The 20,722-nt window shown below is 38.7% G+C and overlaps 3 protein-coding genes across 3 annotated transcripts; all 3 read left to right on the top strand.

The window, feature by feature from the left end:
- The first annotated feature begins 3,136 nt into the window (after positions 1-3,136).
- On the top strand, positions 3,137-8,347 carry bhlhe40 (basic helix-loop-helix family, member e40). The gene is made up of 5 exons (XM_077528805.1): positions 3,137-3,706; positions 3,792-3,855; positions 3,948-4,055; positions 4,446-4,569; positions 6,141-8,347. Exons 1-5 carry the CDS (start codon positions 3,630-3,632, stop codon positions 6,989-6,991), a joined length of 1,224 nt encoding a protein of 407 aa, XP_077384931.1. The 5' UTR covers positions 3,137-3,629; the 3' UTR covers positions 6,992-8,347.
- Positions 8,348-9,935: 1,588 nt separating this feature from the next.
- LOC144023404 (N-acylethanolamine-hydrolyzing acid amidase-like) lies at positions 9,936-14,002 on the top strand. Its single transcript, XM_077528806.1, has 11 exons — positions 9,936-10,347; positions 10,987-11,154; positions 11,221-11,344; positions 12,102-12,192; positions 12,254-12,339; positions 12,559-12,731; positions 12,825-12,887; positions 12,994-13,060; positions 13,171-13,199; positions 13,360-13,429; positions 13,577-14,002. Exons 1-11 carry the CDS (start codon positions 10,166-10,168, stop codon positions 13,595-13,597), a joined length of 1,074 nt encoding a protein of 357 aa, XP_077384932.1. The 5' UTR covers positions 9,936-10,165; the 3' UTR covers positions 13,598-14,002.
- Positions 14,003-14,147: 145 nt separating this feature from the next.
- On the top strand, positions 14,148-20,073 carry arl8bb (ADP-ribosylation factor-like 8Bb). The gene is made up of 7 exons (XM_077528807.1): positions 14,148-14,963; positions 15,958-16,038; positions 17,189-17,262; positions 18,031-18,124; positions 18,287-18,354; positions 18,488-18,558; positions 18,643-20,073. The coding sequence occupies exons 1-7, from the start codon at positions 14,841-14,843 to the stop codon at positions 18,690-18,692; spliced, it is 561 nt and encodes a 186-aa protein (XP_077384933.1). The 5' UTR covers positions 14,148-14,840; the 3' UTR covers positions 18,693-20,073.
- Positions 20,074-20,722: the final 649 nt, after the last annotated feature.

Raw genomic sequence — 20,722 nt, forward strand, 5'->3', positions numbered from 1 at the left:
AAAAATAACATTGAAAATTACTGAGAAATTAATATAGTATTTTTAATTTTATGATAAATTGTATATTAATTGACTGATGTTTTTTTTTATTGAAAAAAACTACAATTACTGAAATGCTGATGGTAACATTCATTGACATTGTACATTTATTTTGAAAGGACATCTAAAGATACATAGGGAAAGCTTGAGAGGGTGAATATTATGCAAAAAATTGCACTTGAACTTGGGCATGCTTCCGCTTATGGGGCCAGCAACTAAAATTATATATTTCATGTGATCTAAAATGACTAATAACAGCGGCGGCGTGGCTCACTGGTAGAGTAGTACTACTACCGTAGTAGGCTAGTATCACCGAGGTTTTGGGTTTGTTCCCCTTTGTGACCATGTCGAAGTACATTTGAGCAAGATACTGAACTCCTGATGTTGCATCATCAGAAGGCGAATGAGTCGTCAAAATGTAAAGCGGTTTGAAAGCTTCGTAAGGTAGAAAAGCATTATATAAATGAATTACCATAACAGGAAATTGTTACAATTTTAAACCTAACGTCTAGTTTTTCAACTGCTTTTTGATATATGTTTTGAAAGATGAGTCACATTATTTTTTCCCCGTCATATACTGTGATATTACATCAATCGCAAATTATACAACCTCTTTCCATAAAATCACGTCACAACTAGTAACGGAACATTTAGTTCAGTTTAAAATAGCACAAATAAGGTACAAAGCACAGAACAATCTACTCTGCCACAGTACTCAGATGCCATTTGAAATTAAAGAGAGTCCTTATGACATAAGGGGTACGAGTGTCTACAAAAAAAAAATCAAAAATCAAAACAAGAACAAATATTAAGCAAAGGAGTGTTTCTGTATGAGGCGTTAATTTGTGGAATCATTTTTGTACATACCTGAAAAGATGCAAGTTACTTGCTGAGTTTAAGAAAATGTTTAAAGCATAGTTCAAGAAAATTATTTCAATCAGACATGAGCTGATAAAATTGCAGAAATGTAAATTTGTTCAATGTATCAGTATGAGTGTAATGAAAATTGTATATGTGAATATGAGGATGTATTATTATGGTGTATGCCTTTGAATTACATGGACATATGCTATTGGCAAATGTACGTACATGTCAAAGTGCAGTTGTATACACGAGCACTGGTACACATTTTTTTTCTGTCATTGAAAAATATTAACCTATTATTGTATCAATAATGAAATAAGTCAAAACACAAAGAATAAGGGGTAGGACTAGATAAATTTTCAACTTCTTCCTACTCCTTTTGAACATGTAAATTGACTAATGATTGTATACGTTTTTTCTCAATTGTTTTAAAATATGATAATGTTTCTAATTATCAACATTAAACATTAAAAACAACCTGAAAATATGGCAAAATCTTGTTGAGATTTTAACTACAAACTGTGCTTTAATTATGGGAGAAAAAAGTTTTAATGAGTAAGCAATAAATTTCAGTTAATTCACTGTATTTTTTTTGCATCCTAGCTGCTGAAAAATTGTTTTTTTTAAACATATTTTGCAATGTACTGTACTCATTCATTCATTCATTCATTCATTGCAATGTCATAACTGTCATGTATTGGTAGTAAATACCAGAGTTGAACAAACAACAGTTTTCATATGCTAGATAATTGGTAACAATTAAATTAATTAACCGGGACAAAATTGACTTTTAAATGAATTATATATAAATAGCGTTGGGTCTGTGGAGCGAGTCCACCAATGCGCCACATACAGGCAGTAGTGTATGGAAGTAAAATGCTTTTATTGTTTTTGTGGATATACTCTTTTTTTTTTTTTTTTTTTTTTTTTTTTTTTTTTTTCCCCCTCTCACACTCTGAGCTCTGCTTCCGCAAAACAAAAAGTTCGTCTCTGCGCACACTTGCTGGCAAGAGTAAAACCATTCCAACTGAGCAATCCTGAAGCACAATCAAGCCCCGCACATGCTCAGTGGTGAAATCCAATCCACAGTTACACACACACAGACACTCGGAGCACACACTTACTGGCAAGATTCAGCCCACTGATATGCGCGCACTTGCCGGCAAGAGGCTGTCAAGTTGCAAAGCTCAGGATCCAGAACCTGTCATCACAGTAGTCAAAGCAGGATTTGAGACGGGCACAGCTGTATATCGGTGTGGTGAGGACCCTAAGATGGTCTGATCACAGCAAGTTGTTTTTCTTGCTTGCAGTTCGGAGGCAACGTGACACGGAACAAGCAGGTCTAGTTTCGGAGTTATCATAGTCATCATATTCATGACAGCAAGCATAAACCAACCACGCACGTAGCAAACCCAAGCACGCTGCCAAACCCTCAATGTCTGTCGACAGTTACACAACCATTTGGAAGATCGCCATGATTGTCAAAATAACCACACGTGTTTACCATCTGGCCTATGCTGGAATGTAATATGTTACCTTGAAATCAAATCTGTTTTTTTTTTTCCCCAAATGAAATTATTAACATTGACGTTATGGAATACCATTGTAATCCATTTAAATTTGTTTATGATAAAGTAGCCTAATCATCCATTGATCTCCAGAGAAATTCAAGTGAACCATAAATATCATGCAACTTTTAAAAATTATTATATAGCAACATAATTGGTACAGCAGCAGTTATCAATAATAGAAGTAGATATCTATTTTTTATTTTTTTTTAAAGAAAAAAACAAAACAAACAAACCCCAAAAATAGTATATAGGTACATTGCATAGCAACATTACATAATACAAATACATACATGTTTTATTGTTTTTGCTATCATTATTATCAATCAGAATGTCAGTGTAGTGCTGGGTTGCCAAAGTGGTGCCCACGGGCACCAGGTAGGTAGCCCCTAAGCACCACTGAGGCAATACATTTCTAGCAAAACATTTTTTAGCCAAGAAGTTGCTCAGTTTCCAAAAGGTTGGTTGACCCCTATGACCCCTGTGTGACTTTATTAATTCGTTTGTGAAAGTCAAACGTTTTCATTTTGCACGCTGTGTTTATGACTGCAATCCACATTAAAGGAATGTTTGTAGATGCCCGCTGCTCTACTTTTTGTCTTTGATACCAAATGGGGAGCTGCGTTAATTGCGTGAGGACAAAAGCTTGTACAGTGTGTCCAGAGAGTCAGAGCGTGGTGGTACACGGGACTCTGCTTACGTGGGTGGCGATAGGCCTACTACAGTAACAGGCTGTTTACTCGCGTATGTGCGTGTGTTCATAGACAGGAAGCAGCGCCGCGGGGAGGGGGGCTTGAAACGCGCCGTCCAACACGTGAGGCTCATGTGATTGACTTCACAGTTGCACAGTGTTGGGAGACGAGGGACGTGCCTGTAGTCACAGGACTCGTTCCACACGTAGGCATCGAGCCACCCGCCCATTCCTGGCGCACACGCAGTTGAGCCACGGACGTGTGTCAGAACTGCGGTCCGGTTCGCAAACCTCACAAGGGTGACAAACACGCGGTGGCCGCAGCTCCCAAGGGACAGAAAGAGAGAGAGAGCGGCGTTGAGAACAAACAGGAAATTCAGGAATACCGAAAGCTTTTGGTGGATTTTTTCGCTTTGGATCTTTGCAATTTGTTGTATGTTTTTAGTCGTTTGACTTTTTTGAGCAACATGGAGGGGATTACGAGGGCGCAGCCGCCACCATGTGTCCCCAAACGCCCATCGATGGATATCGCTGACATGCAGGGGTAAGGATTACATAACAAACAGTTAGTGCAACTACATGGAAAACGTTCAATCCTGATTTTTGCTTAAATTCACTTCTCTCCAAAGGATGGATTTCCCTATTTACGTGTACAAGTCAAGAAGGGGCTTAAAACGCGGCGATGACAGCAGGGTAATTTCAAGTTCCAATGTACTTTTTTTTTTTTCTTCTCTTAAATGACAACTCACGAGATGTCAACGTGAGCGTGTGATTTATACGTGCAGGAGACTTACAAGTTGCCACATCGACTCATCGAAAAGAAACGACGAGACAGAATCAACGAATGCATTGCTCAGCTGAAAGATTTGCTCCCAGAACACCTCAAGCTCACAGTAATGTTTTTTTGTTTTACTTTGATGCATCGTGTCTGTGAAGATAACGTAAATCGTGGATTGTTCAGATTAAAAAAACAAACAAACAAAAAACATTTAAATGGAAAGCTCAATTTACAAAAACTACAGTTTATCTGACAGGTTGTTTGTACACATTTATAATAATAATAATAATAATAATAATAATAATAATAATAATAATAATAATAATAATAACATAGTTGATGTATTTTTTATTTTTATTTTTTTTATACATATACTCAATTTTATCAGATGTTCTGGATTGCCTTGCATGACTTCCCGGGGGCGGGAGGCTTAGCCTCTGTTTGGCTGCTGAATGTGTTACATAAGAAAGATCAACATTCTTATCGAAGGTCTTCCTGTTTTTAGACGCTGGGTCATTTGGAGAAAGCCGTGGTGCTGGAACTCACTCTGAAGCACGTGAATGCCTTGAACACCCTGCTGGAGCAGCAGCAGCAGCAGATCATGGAACTGCAAAAGGACCTGCAAATAAGTACGTTTGATGTCACAGAATATGTGCGTGTATATTTTGAACCCCCCGTTTATTGCAGCAGATACATTCCAGACCCGCAATAGTGAAAATCCACAATATGGAGAATCCATATTGATAATCCGTCTTTAAACACTAGAACACCAACCAAAACATACAACTTCGTCTAATGAAAGTCCACTTGCTTGATGCTAACTGCTAATGCAAAATGCCATTGACGGGCTAACACAAATTACTACACACGGTACGGTAATTAAAAGCCTTCAAACAACTATACATACGGAGCAGCAAGCCACACAAAATACAGATATAACAATAGTCACAGGTGTGTGATATCGCTGCTACAACAAATATTAAAATGACAAAACACAATGCAATACTTCACTAAAAATGTGTAAATTTGGACTTGCATGTAGATTGTAAATCCTTAACTCATTCAAACCCCAAAATGTATAAATAGTTTTTTAATACTTTTTCACTCACTCCCAAAAACGTATTTATACGTTTTTTTTTTTTTGTTTCAGCAGGTAGCAGCAGAGTATAAGAGATCAGCCAGGGCCATGTTGCAACAAGCTATTTTCCCCAGTGTTTTCAACAGATTTGTGAATAATGATGAAACTTAGCTATACTCTCATGCTAATTGCTACAAAATAGATAGAAATAGATACAAATAGGGGTGTTAAAAAAAATCGATTCGGCAATATATCGCGATACTACATTGCGCAATTCTCGAATCGATTCAATAGGCGGCTGAATCGATTTTTAAACTTCCATTTTTAATGGAAAAATATTCAACAAAACGTCTGACTTCGGGTTAGGATTCACACCTTGAGCATGGAAGAATGTTATATGAACGGAACATTAAGCCTTAATATTTTATTTTAATGCTGTTCAAACATGAAACAGATTACAACCTCTATAAGACTGAAATTTCAGATAAATAAATAATACATTTTCATACGAATCTTACACTCTACAAGCTTACTGATTAGTATTTTCTAAATTTGAATGAAAAAAAAAATCACAATAATCGACTTATAAATTCGTATCGGGATTAATCGGTATCGAATCGAATCGTGACCTGTGAATCGTAATACGAATCGAATCGTCAGGTACTAGGCAATTCACACCACTAGATACAAATATACTTTTTTTTTTTCCTGATGAAAGAAGAGAGAATCTAATGTTTCTTTTTGGTAGGTTCCATGTTTTTATGGCAAAACACAATATTCTGTTGGACTTGCAAAATCAGTCAAAATGCAGTAATACAGAAGCGAAGGGGTGGTTCAGTGAAAATGGCTGGGAGCGAATGAGTTAAAAAAAGGATTTCAGTAATCCATGGTGTAGCAAGATCTGAGGGTCATGAACAATGAACGTGATATAGCGGGTGTTGCGTTGAATGCAAATGTTTGCTGTTATATAGCTAGTTAGCTACCTAGCTAGACAGCAAGATAGATAGGTAGGTAGGAAGGTAGGTTCATTTTATGGATGGGAAATTAAATTTTAGTTTGATGGGAAACTTGAAGTTGTGTGTGATGCATTTTAGAGTAACATTGTTCCTAAAATTGCGCCAGGTGATCATGGCAGTGACGGTCCGGAAATGAGCGAGCAGATGTTCCGTTCGGGATTCCACCTGTGCGCAAAAGAGGTCCTCCACTATCTGGCTCGCCGAGACAGCAGTCAGGACCTGATGCCATCCCATGTCATCAGCCACATCCGCAAGGTCGCTTTGGAGGTACTACAACATCAAAGCGACACACTTGTCAGCGAGTCCATCGTTCAGAGTTCAGAGAAAGTGAAGAAACCCCCAGAGCAGCACTCCAGAACTACCGAGGGCGCGTCTAAGAACTGCGTTCCCGTCATTCGAAGGACTTACCCTGGTGGGATGGGGGAGCAGAGTGGCAGCGACACAGACACCGACAGCGGCTACGGGGGCGAACATGATAAACGTGACCCCAAAGCCCGGTGGTCCGACAGCCGCAAAAAGGAGGGGGAGCATCAGCATGCTACGTCCGACGGTATCAAGCACGAGGCGGACGAGCCTCGAGCGAAGAAGTTGAGGTCTGACTCCTCTGAGGACGAAAACCCCTCTGGTCTTCCAGCCGGAGGCCCTGGCAGCTACATGGCTTTCTCCCCCAACCAGCACCCCCTCTGCCTGCCCTTCTATGTCATTCCCCCTGCGGCTGCGGCAGCGGCGGGGTACCTGCCCATGCTGGAGAAATGTTGGTATCCTGGAGGCATGCCAGTAATGTTCCCTGGCATGAGCGTCTCTGCTGCCAGCTTACCCCCAGAGACACTTTCCCCACCTCTGGTGATGTCCCAAAGGGCGGGGTCTCCAGTTTCACGCCAGAGCCCTATGGACTCACCTGTACTTCACAAAGCTTTAAAACAGGGCTCCCCATTAAACATGGAAACCAAAGAGTAACAGACTTGTAACAAAAGAGGTCCTGAACTCTTAAACTTTCAACCACCGTCTTATCTGCTCCTCCATGTGGCATTCCAAGGGTCATGCCCACCTGTCGCATGGCTCTGAATCACTGTGAACCTGCAAGAGTGTAGCAGAGATTCACTTTTCTGCACTCAGTGTTGAATGTCAGGTGAATCTAGAATGTTAGGGACATAAGATCCCACCCCACAAAAGGTATCTACCACAGGTGTCAAACTCAAAGCCCGGGAGGCGGGAGCCTGACCGGGCCTGCCACATCATTTTACGTCGCCCGTGAAAGCAATTCGACTTCCATGAACCCTGCTAAAATCTTGACCAAAATTACAAATTGTTGGACTTCTGATTTCAAAACGTAATCCGTTAATAAAATGAGACGATTCAACAATTACTTGGTCTCACCAGGTAAGCTGTAACTACAAAATTGCCCGCGGCAAAAATGGGTTTGACACGCCTAGTATATACAACAGGCTATATAGTATGTTTAGACCTGTCTATTTGCACACACGCACACCTGTTAGAATGAATGTAACGATTAAACAAAAGCCCCTTGTACTACACAATAGATGCTGCTTGGACATGCACATTCGAACTGCTGTAGTTCCAAGAACAACAGATCTACTGATCAAGTGTTTTTGTCTCGGAACTGCAATTTATACATGATTTTTATTTTATTTTTACTAACACAATTCCTTTTTGTGTTGACCACAGTATATCACTCATCTTCCGGCTATCTTGGGAGATGAATTTATGAGTGTTTGTAAAGAATTCAGGGCGTTGTCACAGTATGAGGCGTGTCACTCATGATCTGTTGAAGTGAGCATACATCCGTTTTTTTTTTATGATTTCCTTGTGACACGACTCATATATGCGTCAAAATTGATCTCCTGTGAAGTCATGTTCTTTTTTTTTTTATGCTACTCTCTACATTTTTATTTTTGATACGTGACCTATGAGTGTATTTGCGTTGCCACCCGGGGAGGGTTTATGGTAGTCGTGTGCCGTAATGCCAAGTGTTGTACATAGCTTTCGTTTTCAACCCAACTTGTGTTGTCGTTCAAATTCCAGATCAAGTATGATCTCCACTTACGATGTTGCCTTTGACTCATTTTGTGCAGACACACTGACGATAGATTTTTCATGCATTTTGCTTTAAAATGTCATGTCTGTGGCAAACAGAGTGAATGTAAAGTTGAGGCAAAAAGTAGTAATAGTTTTCTATAGAAAGAGGTACTTGGGATTTTTATTTTGAAATATAACAGGCTTGTTGGTCGGAATTTTGTAAAGTATTATTGATATATATTAAAGTATTAATAAAGCTTTTTTTTTTTTTTTTGACCCTGTGGAATCCACCGCCTGTTGGTGTACGTGTTGTAGCCAGCCCTCCTGACAGCTCTCCGTAACAACACATGCTTACATAACGCTTACATAACCCATAAAGTAGTCAAGTGGCTGTAAATCAGTAGCAGGTCTTAGATTACAAGCTGTAAACATATCAAATTCTGAAAGATGGCAAATCAAATATGCACAGAAGTTTTAGCAGAAATGCACAGTAAAAATTGTACTCATGGTTCTGATTTTTTTTTTCAATATAATGCATAATGCTTACCATTAGATGACATTTACTGTAAGAAACTAAGACTGCAATCCTTGCTCTTAGTTAAAGAACACAAGGTAAGTTTAGGTTTAATCAATATATAATTTACTTAATACTGAATTAAATTTTTTAAATGCCATTACCTGTTGTCAGTGATGAATTTTATGACCATTAAATGACCATCCCATTTGCGAATGTATAGTTTTGAGAACCAAAAAAGGAAAATGACATAGGAATAGTGCCCCTTTTTATTTTATCACTTTTTAAAAATGTTTATTTTAAAAACTGAAGGAAGAACAGACGTAACAAATTCTGTTGTTGCAGTTGCTTCAGCAATACAAATTGAAAGTTTCCACCATATGTTTGTATTTTTGTAAAATGTTTTGTAACTGGGAAAACAAATATAGAATTCCCAACTTCATAAATTCAGCATTCGTCCCCAATGATTTGCTGTTTCTTATAAGCACAAAACCTGGACGGCTATTACCACCTAGTGGTAATTTTGTGCATTTCAGTTTGCAGGCACTCATTTTCACAAAACAACCAGTCCTCGGTTTACAACGTCACCGACAAACGACATTTACGGTTGCAAACTGTCCATGACCATTGACTTCTCTAGATGGTACTAGTGGTTATTAAACTATTTCAACATGTAAAGTAATTTTAGCAATTCTCAGTGGACATTTCTAAACTGGTCGTGTTTTTGACTGTGTGACAAGAAACTACAGTATCTTGAAAATGTCTGCTTTTGCATTTACATAACTTTTAAAGAGTTGTTTAGGTTTCCAGACAACGTTTGAAAGTAGCTAAAATTGTTGCTGGTCCTTTTGAGGAAAAAGTTGCTCGGGTAGTTTGATCTAATGGCTGTGGCATCAACGCGCTCTATCCACGGACGTTGACTCACAATTTGGCTGAAGCAAACGGGCAGCCATCTTTCGTTGCCATTGCTATTTTTTATTTTTATTTATTTTTGGCTGAAAACAGCGCTTGATGTCATTGTTCATGGTTCATGTAATAACGTGATACAGACGAATCTTTTAGTAACTCTTGGTGACATATGCCTTATAAGAGAAACCTTATAATCGAATTTTTTTATTTATTTTTTTACCGATGAAATGAGCATGTAGCGCTTCGCCCAGAGACAACCGTAGGCGTTTTCGCTATGGAGACAGAAAATAACATGAAAACGCCCAGAGAAATATTTGGCGTGGCTCAGCGAGTGGCAACGCTAGATGGCCACCGGTGGCTTCACTACTTGTCTCGCTCCGAGGAGTAGGCGGGGCAGTCCAAAACTCACCCGGATTTCACAATAAACATGTTTTAGTTGTTGTTTCGATTTTTACATACGTAATAACAATTGTCACTACTAAATAACGCAGTCTGTCCGTGGTTGGGTTTGGCAACTTTAACTTTCAGGCTTGATTTTTAACCGAAGCCTTAGTTGTTGAAGAATTCAGAGCGGAAGTACAGTCCTGACTGACCTTGACAGAGAAAACCGTTTGAGAGCGCCTGTATCTCTCCCAGGTGAAAGAGGCGTTCCGGACCGGTCCGGCTCAGTCATGCTGTTGCTGCTGGTCCGTGCTGCGGCTCTGCTTGTCGGATTAGCAGTGTCGTGCAGTTCGGACTTCACCCCTCCCACAATCGACATTAACCTGGATGATGATCCACATGTCAGATGGGTGCCGATACTCAAAGCGTTTGACTCCGACTTCCTCAAGAAAGCTGCTCAAGAAGTCATAGAGTAAGGGAAATATATACTTTTTTTAAATAACGTACTTTCAACGAAAATATAAGACGATATCTTCATTTCTCATCTTTTATTTTAATCTTTACAATGTCTTTCAAAATGTGGATGGAAACACGAATTGTATCCTTATAGATTTTACCTGTGTTGTGTGGCATACGAGTGTGGCTACACTGACCATTAAGTTTGATATTTTCCAGAAAAATCCTCTAATTTCACGATTAAAAAAAACATACATCTTTTTTCAGTAATGTTCAAGATTAGATTTATACTATCAAGAGTAGGTTTTATATTTAAAATATGACGAGAATACAGTAAAGCCATATCTTTACATGAAAAGTTGTGTACAGTATTTTAGAAAAAAATGTATATTTTTAAGGGGGAAAAAAAGTTGTTTTCAGGAAGAGAAATTGTGTATTTTCAAAAATAGTATTATTTAGTGTCATCTTTGTTTGCCTTCACAGTGGGCTGATTCCTCTTGTCCATTAAATACTAATTAAACCTATCCATTAAATAACAATAAAAAAAAAATAATATTGATGTTGTAAATGTAACAATTGCTATTAACACAAACATTTTTTTTTTCCTCTTATTGTTATGGTTACGTTAACATTTTTTTTACCTTTTTCTTGCCAGATCAACAATTCCAAAATGGCTTCACGAAGTTCTCCGATCTGTGATAAAGGTCTCAGAGCAGTTCATTCTTCCAAAACCTTACGGCGAGGAGCTTCGTGGCATGGCCGCACACTTTGGCTCAAGTCTCCCTGATGCCATCATGCTCAACTTTGCTTACGAAGCAACCGCGTATGTATTCTTTGTAATTAATACATGAATATTACGTGTAATACATCAATATTTTGGCACTTGCAGATTCTGCACCAGCATTGTGGCTCAGGACAAAGATGGCAACATTTACCATGGCAGGAATCTCGACTACCCATACTCAGTTCTGAGGAATCTTACTGTCAATGTTGTTTTCCGGAAGAAAGGAAAGGTACAGCATAATAATTCGGGAATCCTTTAAATGGTGTCAAGTTCTCGGGTAGGGGTGTTAAAAAAAAATCGATTCGCCGATATATCGCGATACTACATCGCGCGATTCTCGAATCGATTCAATAAAAAAAAAATCGATTTATTTATTTTATTTTTTTTTTTTTTTTTTTAAGAGAGCTCAGAATTGTTCATTCGGTAGTCTTACCGATTCAACGTCTTATCATCATTGCCTTTTTTGTGTGTGTGTGTGTGTGTGTGAATCGATTTTTAAACTTCCATTTTTAATGGAAAAATATTCAACAAAACGTCTGACTTCGGGTTAGGATTCACACCTTGAGCATGGAAGAATGTTATATGAACGGAACATTAAGCCTTAATATTTTATTTTAATGCTGTTCAAACATGAAACAGATTACAACCTCTATAAGACTGAAATTTCAGATAAATAAATAATACATTTTCATATAAATCTTACACTCTACAAGCTTACTGATTAGTATTTTCTAAATTTGAATGAAAAAAACCCGCAACAATCGACTTATAAATTCGTATCGGGATTAATCGGTATCCAATCGAATCGTGACCTGTGAATCGTGATACGAATCGAATCGTCAGGTAGTAGGCAATTCACACCCCTATTCTCGGGCATTTTGTATGGGATGTCATTTCAAAACAATCAGTTGAGAAATACGATTGCAAACAAAGTGATAAAGAGTGATATGAGCTAAAAGTTGTCTTACAACCTTGGACCATTGCAGATCTCATACATTGGAACCACATTTGCTGGCTATGTGGGTCTGTGGACAGGACAAAGTCCATACAAGTTTACAGTCTCTGGTGATGAGCGAGGTAAGACCACACTTCATCCAAACGTGATGGTCCAAGAATATTGCTTTGTGTGCATGTCCAGACAAGGATCACTGGTGGGACTTCTGGAAGAATATGGTGTCAGCTTTTCTGTTGAGGAGAAGCCCAGTCAGCTGGCTGGTGAGAGAGGTGAGATGAGGAAAGAGCAGATAAGGAAGCACGGTGAAATCTGGTCTGTTGAACGCATCCACTAAATCGACCCATTTGTAGGTTACAAACATGTGAAAAGACACACAAAGTAACACCAGAGCATAAAGACAACTAGTACCAACACAACACAATTGAATCCATTTTCTTGTGCAGAGGCTTGATTGAACTTTACATACGGTTCATTGATGTTCTGTGCAGACTTTAGAAGAGGCAGAAGACTTTCAAGATGCCGTCCTGCGCCTTTCCAAAATTCCCATCATCACAGGAGTGTATTACATTGTGGGTGGGACACGTCCAGGTGAAGGGGTCGTCATCACCAGAGACCGAGCGGGCCCCGCAGACATCTGGCCATTGGATCCAGCCAGTGGAGGGTTGGTGTATTATGACACACAACTCAAGCCTTCTTGTTATGGGCTATTTGTTCAATGGCATTACACAACTTTTTGTTGTTTTTGTTTGTTTAGATGGTTCAGAGTCGAGACCAACTTTGACCATTGGCGTCCTTCCCCAGCCAAAGATCATAGAAAGTGAGCTGCATAAAGATAAATACTGTTGGAATATGAAATATGACACAACATACACAACTTTAATAATGTGATGTTAATACCACACACTATCATCTCTTGTTCTTAGAGAAGCAGCAGAAAAAGCAATGAATGCTACTGGTCAAGAGCATATCAATATGTATTCGCTTTATCAGGTAAGAACAAATGAATGAATATTCACAGGAAACATAATGTAACTAACCAGTTTATGTTGGAACCATTTTGAAAGAATATATTTGTCACTTATAACATTCTCTCTCAACAGGTTTTGTCATTGTTTCCAGTGTGTAATGGGTAAGCAGAACATCTGTTCATTGGGCTCGCTCTCATTTTTGTGACAATGAATCTCATAACAATCCATTTAGTTACCGGGACAGGGAATGAATATCACCTTACATAGCCCTTTGCAAATATTTATTTACTTGCATTGTTTGCTGTTTCAATCATTTCACAGGATTACAGTTTATACAACAACAATGAGTGCAGAAACACCTGAGAACTATACCACACTTGTCAGACCACCGGTATGTCAGTAGATGACATTATTATTATACATTATTATTATATTTATTATTTTACAGTCTTTCCTTCATCTTGTTCAGTTCCTTTTAGAATAACAAGTGACATGCACTATCCACTAAATCACACCTTCCCTTTTAATCTCCTACAAGGACTGCCGCATGATTCATTGACCTGAAGTGCTTCCAGTGGTTCGTGAAATGGAACCGTGATTTTCCCTGTGCCTGAGTGGGACAGATGAGCAAATTTTTTTAGCACCCTGATTACTGCAAGTTAAAGGAATTTTGTCTACTGTGATCATCTGCTACACAACACAACTATGAATGTGGTCAGGTCATCTGACATTTTTCAAAGAGTATAAATCACCAATCCGTTACAGATGTCAACGTGCTTTTCATATGGTGAATTACAGAATAGAGGACTATTTTGTTGTTGTATGTTACAGTCATTGTTGGTTGCATTATTATCTGAACAGGGAAGATTCTTAGGATTAAGTTTAGAAGTTCTGGAGGTGCTATTAAAATAGTTTTAAAATTATACTGATACTAATTTGTTTAATAAATCGATTTCTACAATGATTCAGAATCAGAACTCAGAATCTGTCTGCCTGTGCCTCGTTTAAATTCCCAAAATCATGTTACACCACCTGAGCCACAAGTTGGACCTGGTTTTATGTAGTCTAAAATCTAGTCTACTTTTGGTCACCAAATTGCCAGATGCACCGGGCCATCCATGACAGTCAACATTAGAGTTCTGAAGAATTTGACCCAATGTAGCATAATATGGTTGGACAAAAAGGGGTCCAAGGAGGGATCCTAAGTTGAGGGACCTCACATGTCAAGGGCATTCAATCAGATTCAAAACTTCCAGTGGTCAAAACAAATAATTCCATCCATCCATTTCCTTGATCGCTTTACCCTGGACCGGTTGCCAGCCAATCGCAGACAAATAATTCCTTTCCTCATTTTAGAACAGTTACGCGGTATAGTCCTACCCAAATTGCTCACCAATCCCATGTTGGTGACCACTGACCAGCAGTTTATAACAGCTGCACTAGCATGAAAACCGGTACATGGAAAATGGGAAATTCTGTTTTCTCTCTCAACGCAATGATAAACAACTATTGTGGTTGACATTATCAACGCAAAGTCACCACTCAACATAGTGTGTGTGTACTACGCTAAGCTAGTAAGATACTCTAAGTGTTCTGGAAATATGTATCTTTTGTCTACTATAACAGCAAAGAAAACACAGATAGCCAGATGTGAGAATTTCCAATTTTCGGGTATTACGCGAACGCAACTGTAGGTCACATGATACGCCAGAGTAGCTCCATACTTCCGGTGTGGATTGCTACGAACCTACAACTCGTCAGATCGGAAAGTCGTCGCAATTTTGACCAGCGTGTCATCCAAGATGCTGGCCCTCATAAACAGGCTTTTGGACTGGTTCAGGTCCCTCTTTTGGAAAGAAGAGATGGAACTTACACTCGTGGGACTTCAGTATTCCGGGAAGACCACATTCGTCAATGTGATTGCTGTAAGTCGCTAACAAACATGCTCTGTCAGTGTGGGCCCAAGGCTGTGCTAAGGTTGCACGACAAACGTGTCAAGTTTAGTCTAAAGGTTAATATTCAGATATGTTTAGTCCCCTTTCCTAAACACCCGGAAAAGAATGACTCGACTGCAAACGGGGCGTAATATTGGCTTCCACCCAAGTCTGGTTGCTCGTCTACTGACCAAGTTGACATGACTGGGCGCTTCTTTAAATAGTCACGTGGATGTAACTGCTGGTGTTGTCATACTCTCTGCCCAACGCATGTCAACATCATCCAGCATCATAGCAGCAAAAGCATTCACTGTTGGAATCAGTGACGTGCAGGCCTGCAGTCATCACGAGTAGTCTTCCTAGAAAATAGCGTCATAATAGAACTAAGTACTGTACAGTGTATGATAGAATTAGCAATAGCCACATATAGATTTGTTCTCAACTTGCTTATCTATCCCATCCTTTTCTAAGATCATAATTTTACTAAAACTGTTATGTCTGGGGTGCAGCAAGGATCAGCGTCAGCACACCAGACTCACAGTTGAGAAGTTCTGGGTTCGAACCTCAGGCCAGGCCTTACAGTGTGAAGTTAGCTTGTTCTACATGTGCTTGCAAGGCTTTTCTCAGTCAGCTTGGATAGGATCCATCTCACCTCGAAAATTGAGAGTTAGGTTTTTGGGGAAAAGCTCCTGATAAAGCTTAAAAAGCAGAGATTTTGTTTGTTGCCATTTTTGCAATCAAGCAATTACAGTACTCTCTTTCTTCTGCATACGTGAGAAAAGTGACTTGCCTATAACTTCCATACAATACACATCACTGTACACACTAAACCAAGTTAATAATAAACACATTGTACAATACAGCAGCAACAATTCACAGTAACCAATCGGTATGTATATGTTTTTGAAAATTCCTTATAACGTGTAGATTATTTTGTGCTTTATTTGCTCTTGATGGTGACAAACCTATTGTTTTGCATTAACAGTCGGGGCAGTTCAGTGAAGACATGATTCCTACAGTTGGATTCAACATGCGGAAGGTCACAAAAGGCAATGTAACAATAAAGGTAGGTATGTGAACTAGGCTAGCAGGATGTTTGGTATCCTGAGGTGCCAAGGTCTTGTGACAGTGTAATTAATTGTGTAGGGCTGAATGGTTTTGGAAAATAATTGAATTACGATTGATTTATTTTTATTTATTTTTATTATTTTTTTTTATCCCCCCTCAAAATTGTGATTTAATATGCAATTATTTTTGAATAATTCTTTTCAATATACTGTATTTTTAAACAAGCAATAAATTCATCTTTATTACTAGGGGTGTTAAAAAAAAATCGATTCGGCGATATATCGCGATACTACATCGCGCGATTCTCGAATCGATTCAATAATCGGCAGAATCGATTTTTTTTATTATTTTTTTTATTTTTTATTTTTTTTTAGGATTCACACCTTGAGCATGGAAGAATGTTATATGAACGGCACATTAAGCCTTAATATTTTTATTTTAATGCTGTTCAAATGTGAAACAGATTGCAAACTGTTTGTGTACAGTGGCTCACGGTTATAAGCCTCAAGTTTTAGATAAATATATTCATACAAATCTTACAGTGTACATGTACAAATTTACTGATAGTATTTTCTAAATTTGAATGGAAAAAAATCGCAACAATCGACTTATAAATTCGTATCGGGATTAATCGGTATCGAATCGTGACCATTCGTATCGGGATTAATCGGTATCGAATCGAATCGTGACCTGTGAATCGTGATACGAATCGAATCGTCAGGTACTAGGCAATTCACACCCCTATTTATTACAATAAACAATGTCACTCAGTTCTCTTATAAACTATAATATATTAAGATAAAGACTAATTTAAACATTAATTTTTATGAGAGAGTTTATTTAGCTACTGCAATTCCAGATTTAAACATACAAAATACTTTGATATGCAGTCTAAAGACGCATCCCACTGAGGGGGTGAACATTTGCGATGCTAGCAAATGTTGGTTTCAGGGTTCGTTCAAGTTTGCACACGTTTGCTAAACGGCAGAGTTTTAATGGTCTTTCTTGTCGCAAGGAAATTGACTGTTCAAAAGGTTAGGTTTAGTCAATTTAAGTGGGATACATCATAATGTAAACATAATTCAGTTTTTGAAAAAAAAAAAAAAGTTATGAAAATGTTTTTTTTTTTTTTTTTTTTTTGTCCTCAGATATGGGATATAGGTGGACAGCCCCGCTTCAGAAGCATGTGGGAGCGCTACTGCCGAGGAGTCAATGCTATTGTGTAAGTGTATGGACGTTTCGGGTCAGTATGTCCCTTTTCGTTATTTTTAGATTAGTGGAAGCTAGAAGCCAAATGTAAATAATTGAACAAGATGCCTTTGGAGTTGAGTTGAATTTTTTTTCAGCCTGGCATAACACATCCACTTTCTTGAATGAAAGAAAGTTGGTCTGGTCAGTCGGCCGCTGAAAGTTATTTCAGCCCGGCTCAAAATGAACCATGCAATCCAATTTATTTATTTTCTGTGACGTATTCTTTAGAGAAGCATCACTCTTCGGTGCCGGAAGTCTTATCATCATAACATTCAAAATGGTGCACGGTTTGTTTCATTCATATGACTCATTCACGTTGAGTCATATTAAAATCCCGCATCTGAAGGCCTATAAGCAATTATTTCAAAGAAGACGTGTTTGCCTTGCTTCCCATTGGCTTTGGAAAGACTTTAGCAGTTAGCTCCACCCCTGGTGGCCAAGGCAGGCACACGAACAAAAGCAGCACATTAAGTTGGACTGCAGCATTATGCATATGTCTTGATGTAAAAACTGCTTAATTCTTTACATTCTATTTAAGTATGTTGTTAGTCTGGTTTTTATAAAAACAACAAAAACCCCCATTATTACAGAGCTGTATTCATCTTTCATAAAAAACAAAACAAAACTGGCATGTGGATACATCATAAGTTAAATTATTATCTTCAGATACTGCTGTATTTTATTAACTATTTTCTGTTTATTCATTACTACTTTTTTTCTCTTTTTTTTGTTTGTACAGGTACATGGTGGATGCAGCAGATCGAGATAAGATCGAAGCATCCCGAAACGAACTCCACAACTTGCTGGACAAACCACAATTACAAGGAATTCCGGTAAGTCAGTGCAAACACAACATCGTTTGAAAGATGAGCTCGTTTTTTGGGCATTTCCACACCAGTAGCATGAACTCCACCCACAAGCAAGTTTTCTTAAGAAACAAGAAGAATTGCTGACTTGCGAGTGATTAATCAGCCTTTGCCATTGTTGTTTTTCAGGTTCTAGTGCTCGGCAACAAACGAGACCTAGACAACGCTCTGGATGAGAAGCAGCTTATTGAAAAGATGTGAGGCACACTGATTCCCTATTAGCACCCCTTTTGCCCAAATCATTAACTGGTTATTAATTACTTTGAATGTGTGACCTTAAGATCTTCTAATCAAGTTGTGGATTTGGTATCGACTGCTTTCCTTCAACAGGAACCTGTCGGCCATTCAGGATCGGGAAATCTGCTGCTACTCGGTATCCTGCAAAGAGAAGGACAACATAGGTACACAATGCAGTTCAATCACTTGAAATCATTGTTGCTGTGCGCCATACTGAATGCTGGTGACGACGAATGTCCCCACGGCAGATATCACATTGCAGTGGCTCATCCAGCACTCCAAGTCTCGGAGAAGCTGAAAGCGAAACACAGCCCCGACCACTTCCCGACTGTCCACAGTCATCCCTTTCAACTGCCTCTGTGAAGTACTTCAGATCTGTCTGCCTACTACCGCCCGCCCGCCCGCACCATCTCTCACTTCTACCGTAGCTGTGTACAGCACTATTAATTAATATTAGACCAACTTTGGAGTCCTGAAATGTTACCAATGCTAGAAGGTGGATTGTTCATGCCCATCATGCCTTCATACCCGTTCCTCCACACACGAGTCAAACGTTTTGTTCTCAAAACTCTCCTAATAACGTCACAAATGACCATTTGTTTTGTGTTTACAGTGTGATTGTGGTTTTTCTCGGTTTGCCAAATGAGGATTGCGCTAATGCCTTCAATCACCAATGAAACACTTCGCAATGTAGCCTTCATTTGCAGTAGGTAAAATTACGTAATTAATTCCAAGGCTTGGAGTCAAGTTTGTACAAAGATGAGTAGACTGTAAAATAATGAACGCTTGTTGCTTGTCTGAGGCAGAAATAGGCCTGCAGAATTTTAAGTGCCTTTTGGCTAAGTGAGAGCTCCAATTAGACAGCTACGTCAAACACACTATTATGAAATCATTTCAGACCAACTTGCTTACACAACAACCATGTCATGTGAATCTTAATCTATAAGCACTAATGCAACATGAGGCAAAAATAATAATAATAACAAAAAAAAAGGCATTTCAAACAATTGATGGATATGTATTTTTTGTTCTTTAAATGGGAGGGACAATTAACAGGCCTTTTAAAAATAAATATTGTGGAAATAATATGGGTGCGCCCAAGGAACATGTTTCATAATCCTGATTTTGTTTAGGTTCAGTAACAGAAAGCTAGAAAGATCAATCACTAAGTCACAGAGAGCAAAAGCGTTAGACGATCATTTTGAGTCTTGATGTCTGTTCGTGCCGCTGAAGACTGATCGTCGTTTCCTTTCGATGGCATGACAGTTTTCTTCTCGCTTTTATCTAAGTGACACTTTAATCTTTATGTGAATCTATTCCATGCTAGCGAGTTGGTTACTCTCTTCGATCATATTGGCCTAGATGGCGTTTGTTCATATGGTCATCTTGTCTGTGCAGTCATCACATGCTCCTTGTTGTCATGTTGTCCAGTGTGTATTGGTGATGAGCAGAATTATCAAATGTTTTGACCACAGCATAGGGGCTGTGAAGTTGGTTGACCGAGGAAACCGGGAGAATAAAAAGCTTGTGTAATATTTGAGCAATTTGTATGTGCATGTGCTATTCACATTCAGTTGCAGACTTTGTAAATAAGAAGTTGGCATTTTTATTGCAACAATGCTCCTCTAGATGTCATGCATTATTTCCATGTGATTGCTAATAAATTCGTGTTTTTCTTTTGTTTTGTTTTTTTAATGGTTTCCACGAGTTTCTGCCTGGTCAGGTGTGTTAACTATTTCACCACTAGATGGCAGCAAAGGATTTTGTGTTGTGCTTGTACTTTGCGCGTATTATTTGGCCACAAGTTTGATTGGACGTGTTGCTGAAGTTGCTACCACTGTCCATTTGATGTAACACTTACTGCATTGCACCAAAATTGATGTTTTGAATTGGTATCGTCAGCCTGTAAAAGACATGAGAGGCACGTACTTTACCTTGTTAGAAATGATAATGAAAATATTTAATTTTTCTGTTTCCATCCGTGTTTGTATTCATTTGGGTCATAGTTGAGCCGGACTATGTTGCCTGCTGACACCGGACTTGTCAACCAACCATATTCGGCACGTGGCAACCCCCTTTTTTTTTTTCTTTCTTTTTTTCTTTTTTTTTTAAATTACCTGAAGAAGATGGAGTAGCAAGTGAAAAAACCGCAAGCACACATAGATCATGCTAACTCCACATAGGAAACTGACATTCAAACAGAAGTGAAGAAGCGAGGCAACTGTGCTAACCACTAATTCATCATGCTGACATCAATTATTATTTTTCCCTCCCCTTGCTGGTGCTCATTTTACCTAATGACGATAACGAAATTAATCTTGCATATTC

Source organism: Festucalex cinctus, chromosome 8 (assembly GCF_051991245.1).
Source record: "Festucalex cinctus isolate MCC-2025b chromosome 8, RoL_Fcin_1.0, whole genome shotgun sequence".
Taxonomy (NCBI): domain Eukaryota; kingdom Metazoa; phylum Chordata; class Actinopteri; order Syngnathiformes; family Syngnathidae; genus Festucalex; species Festucalex cinctus.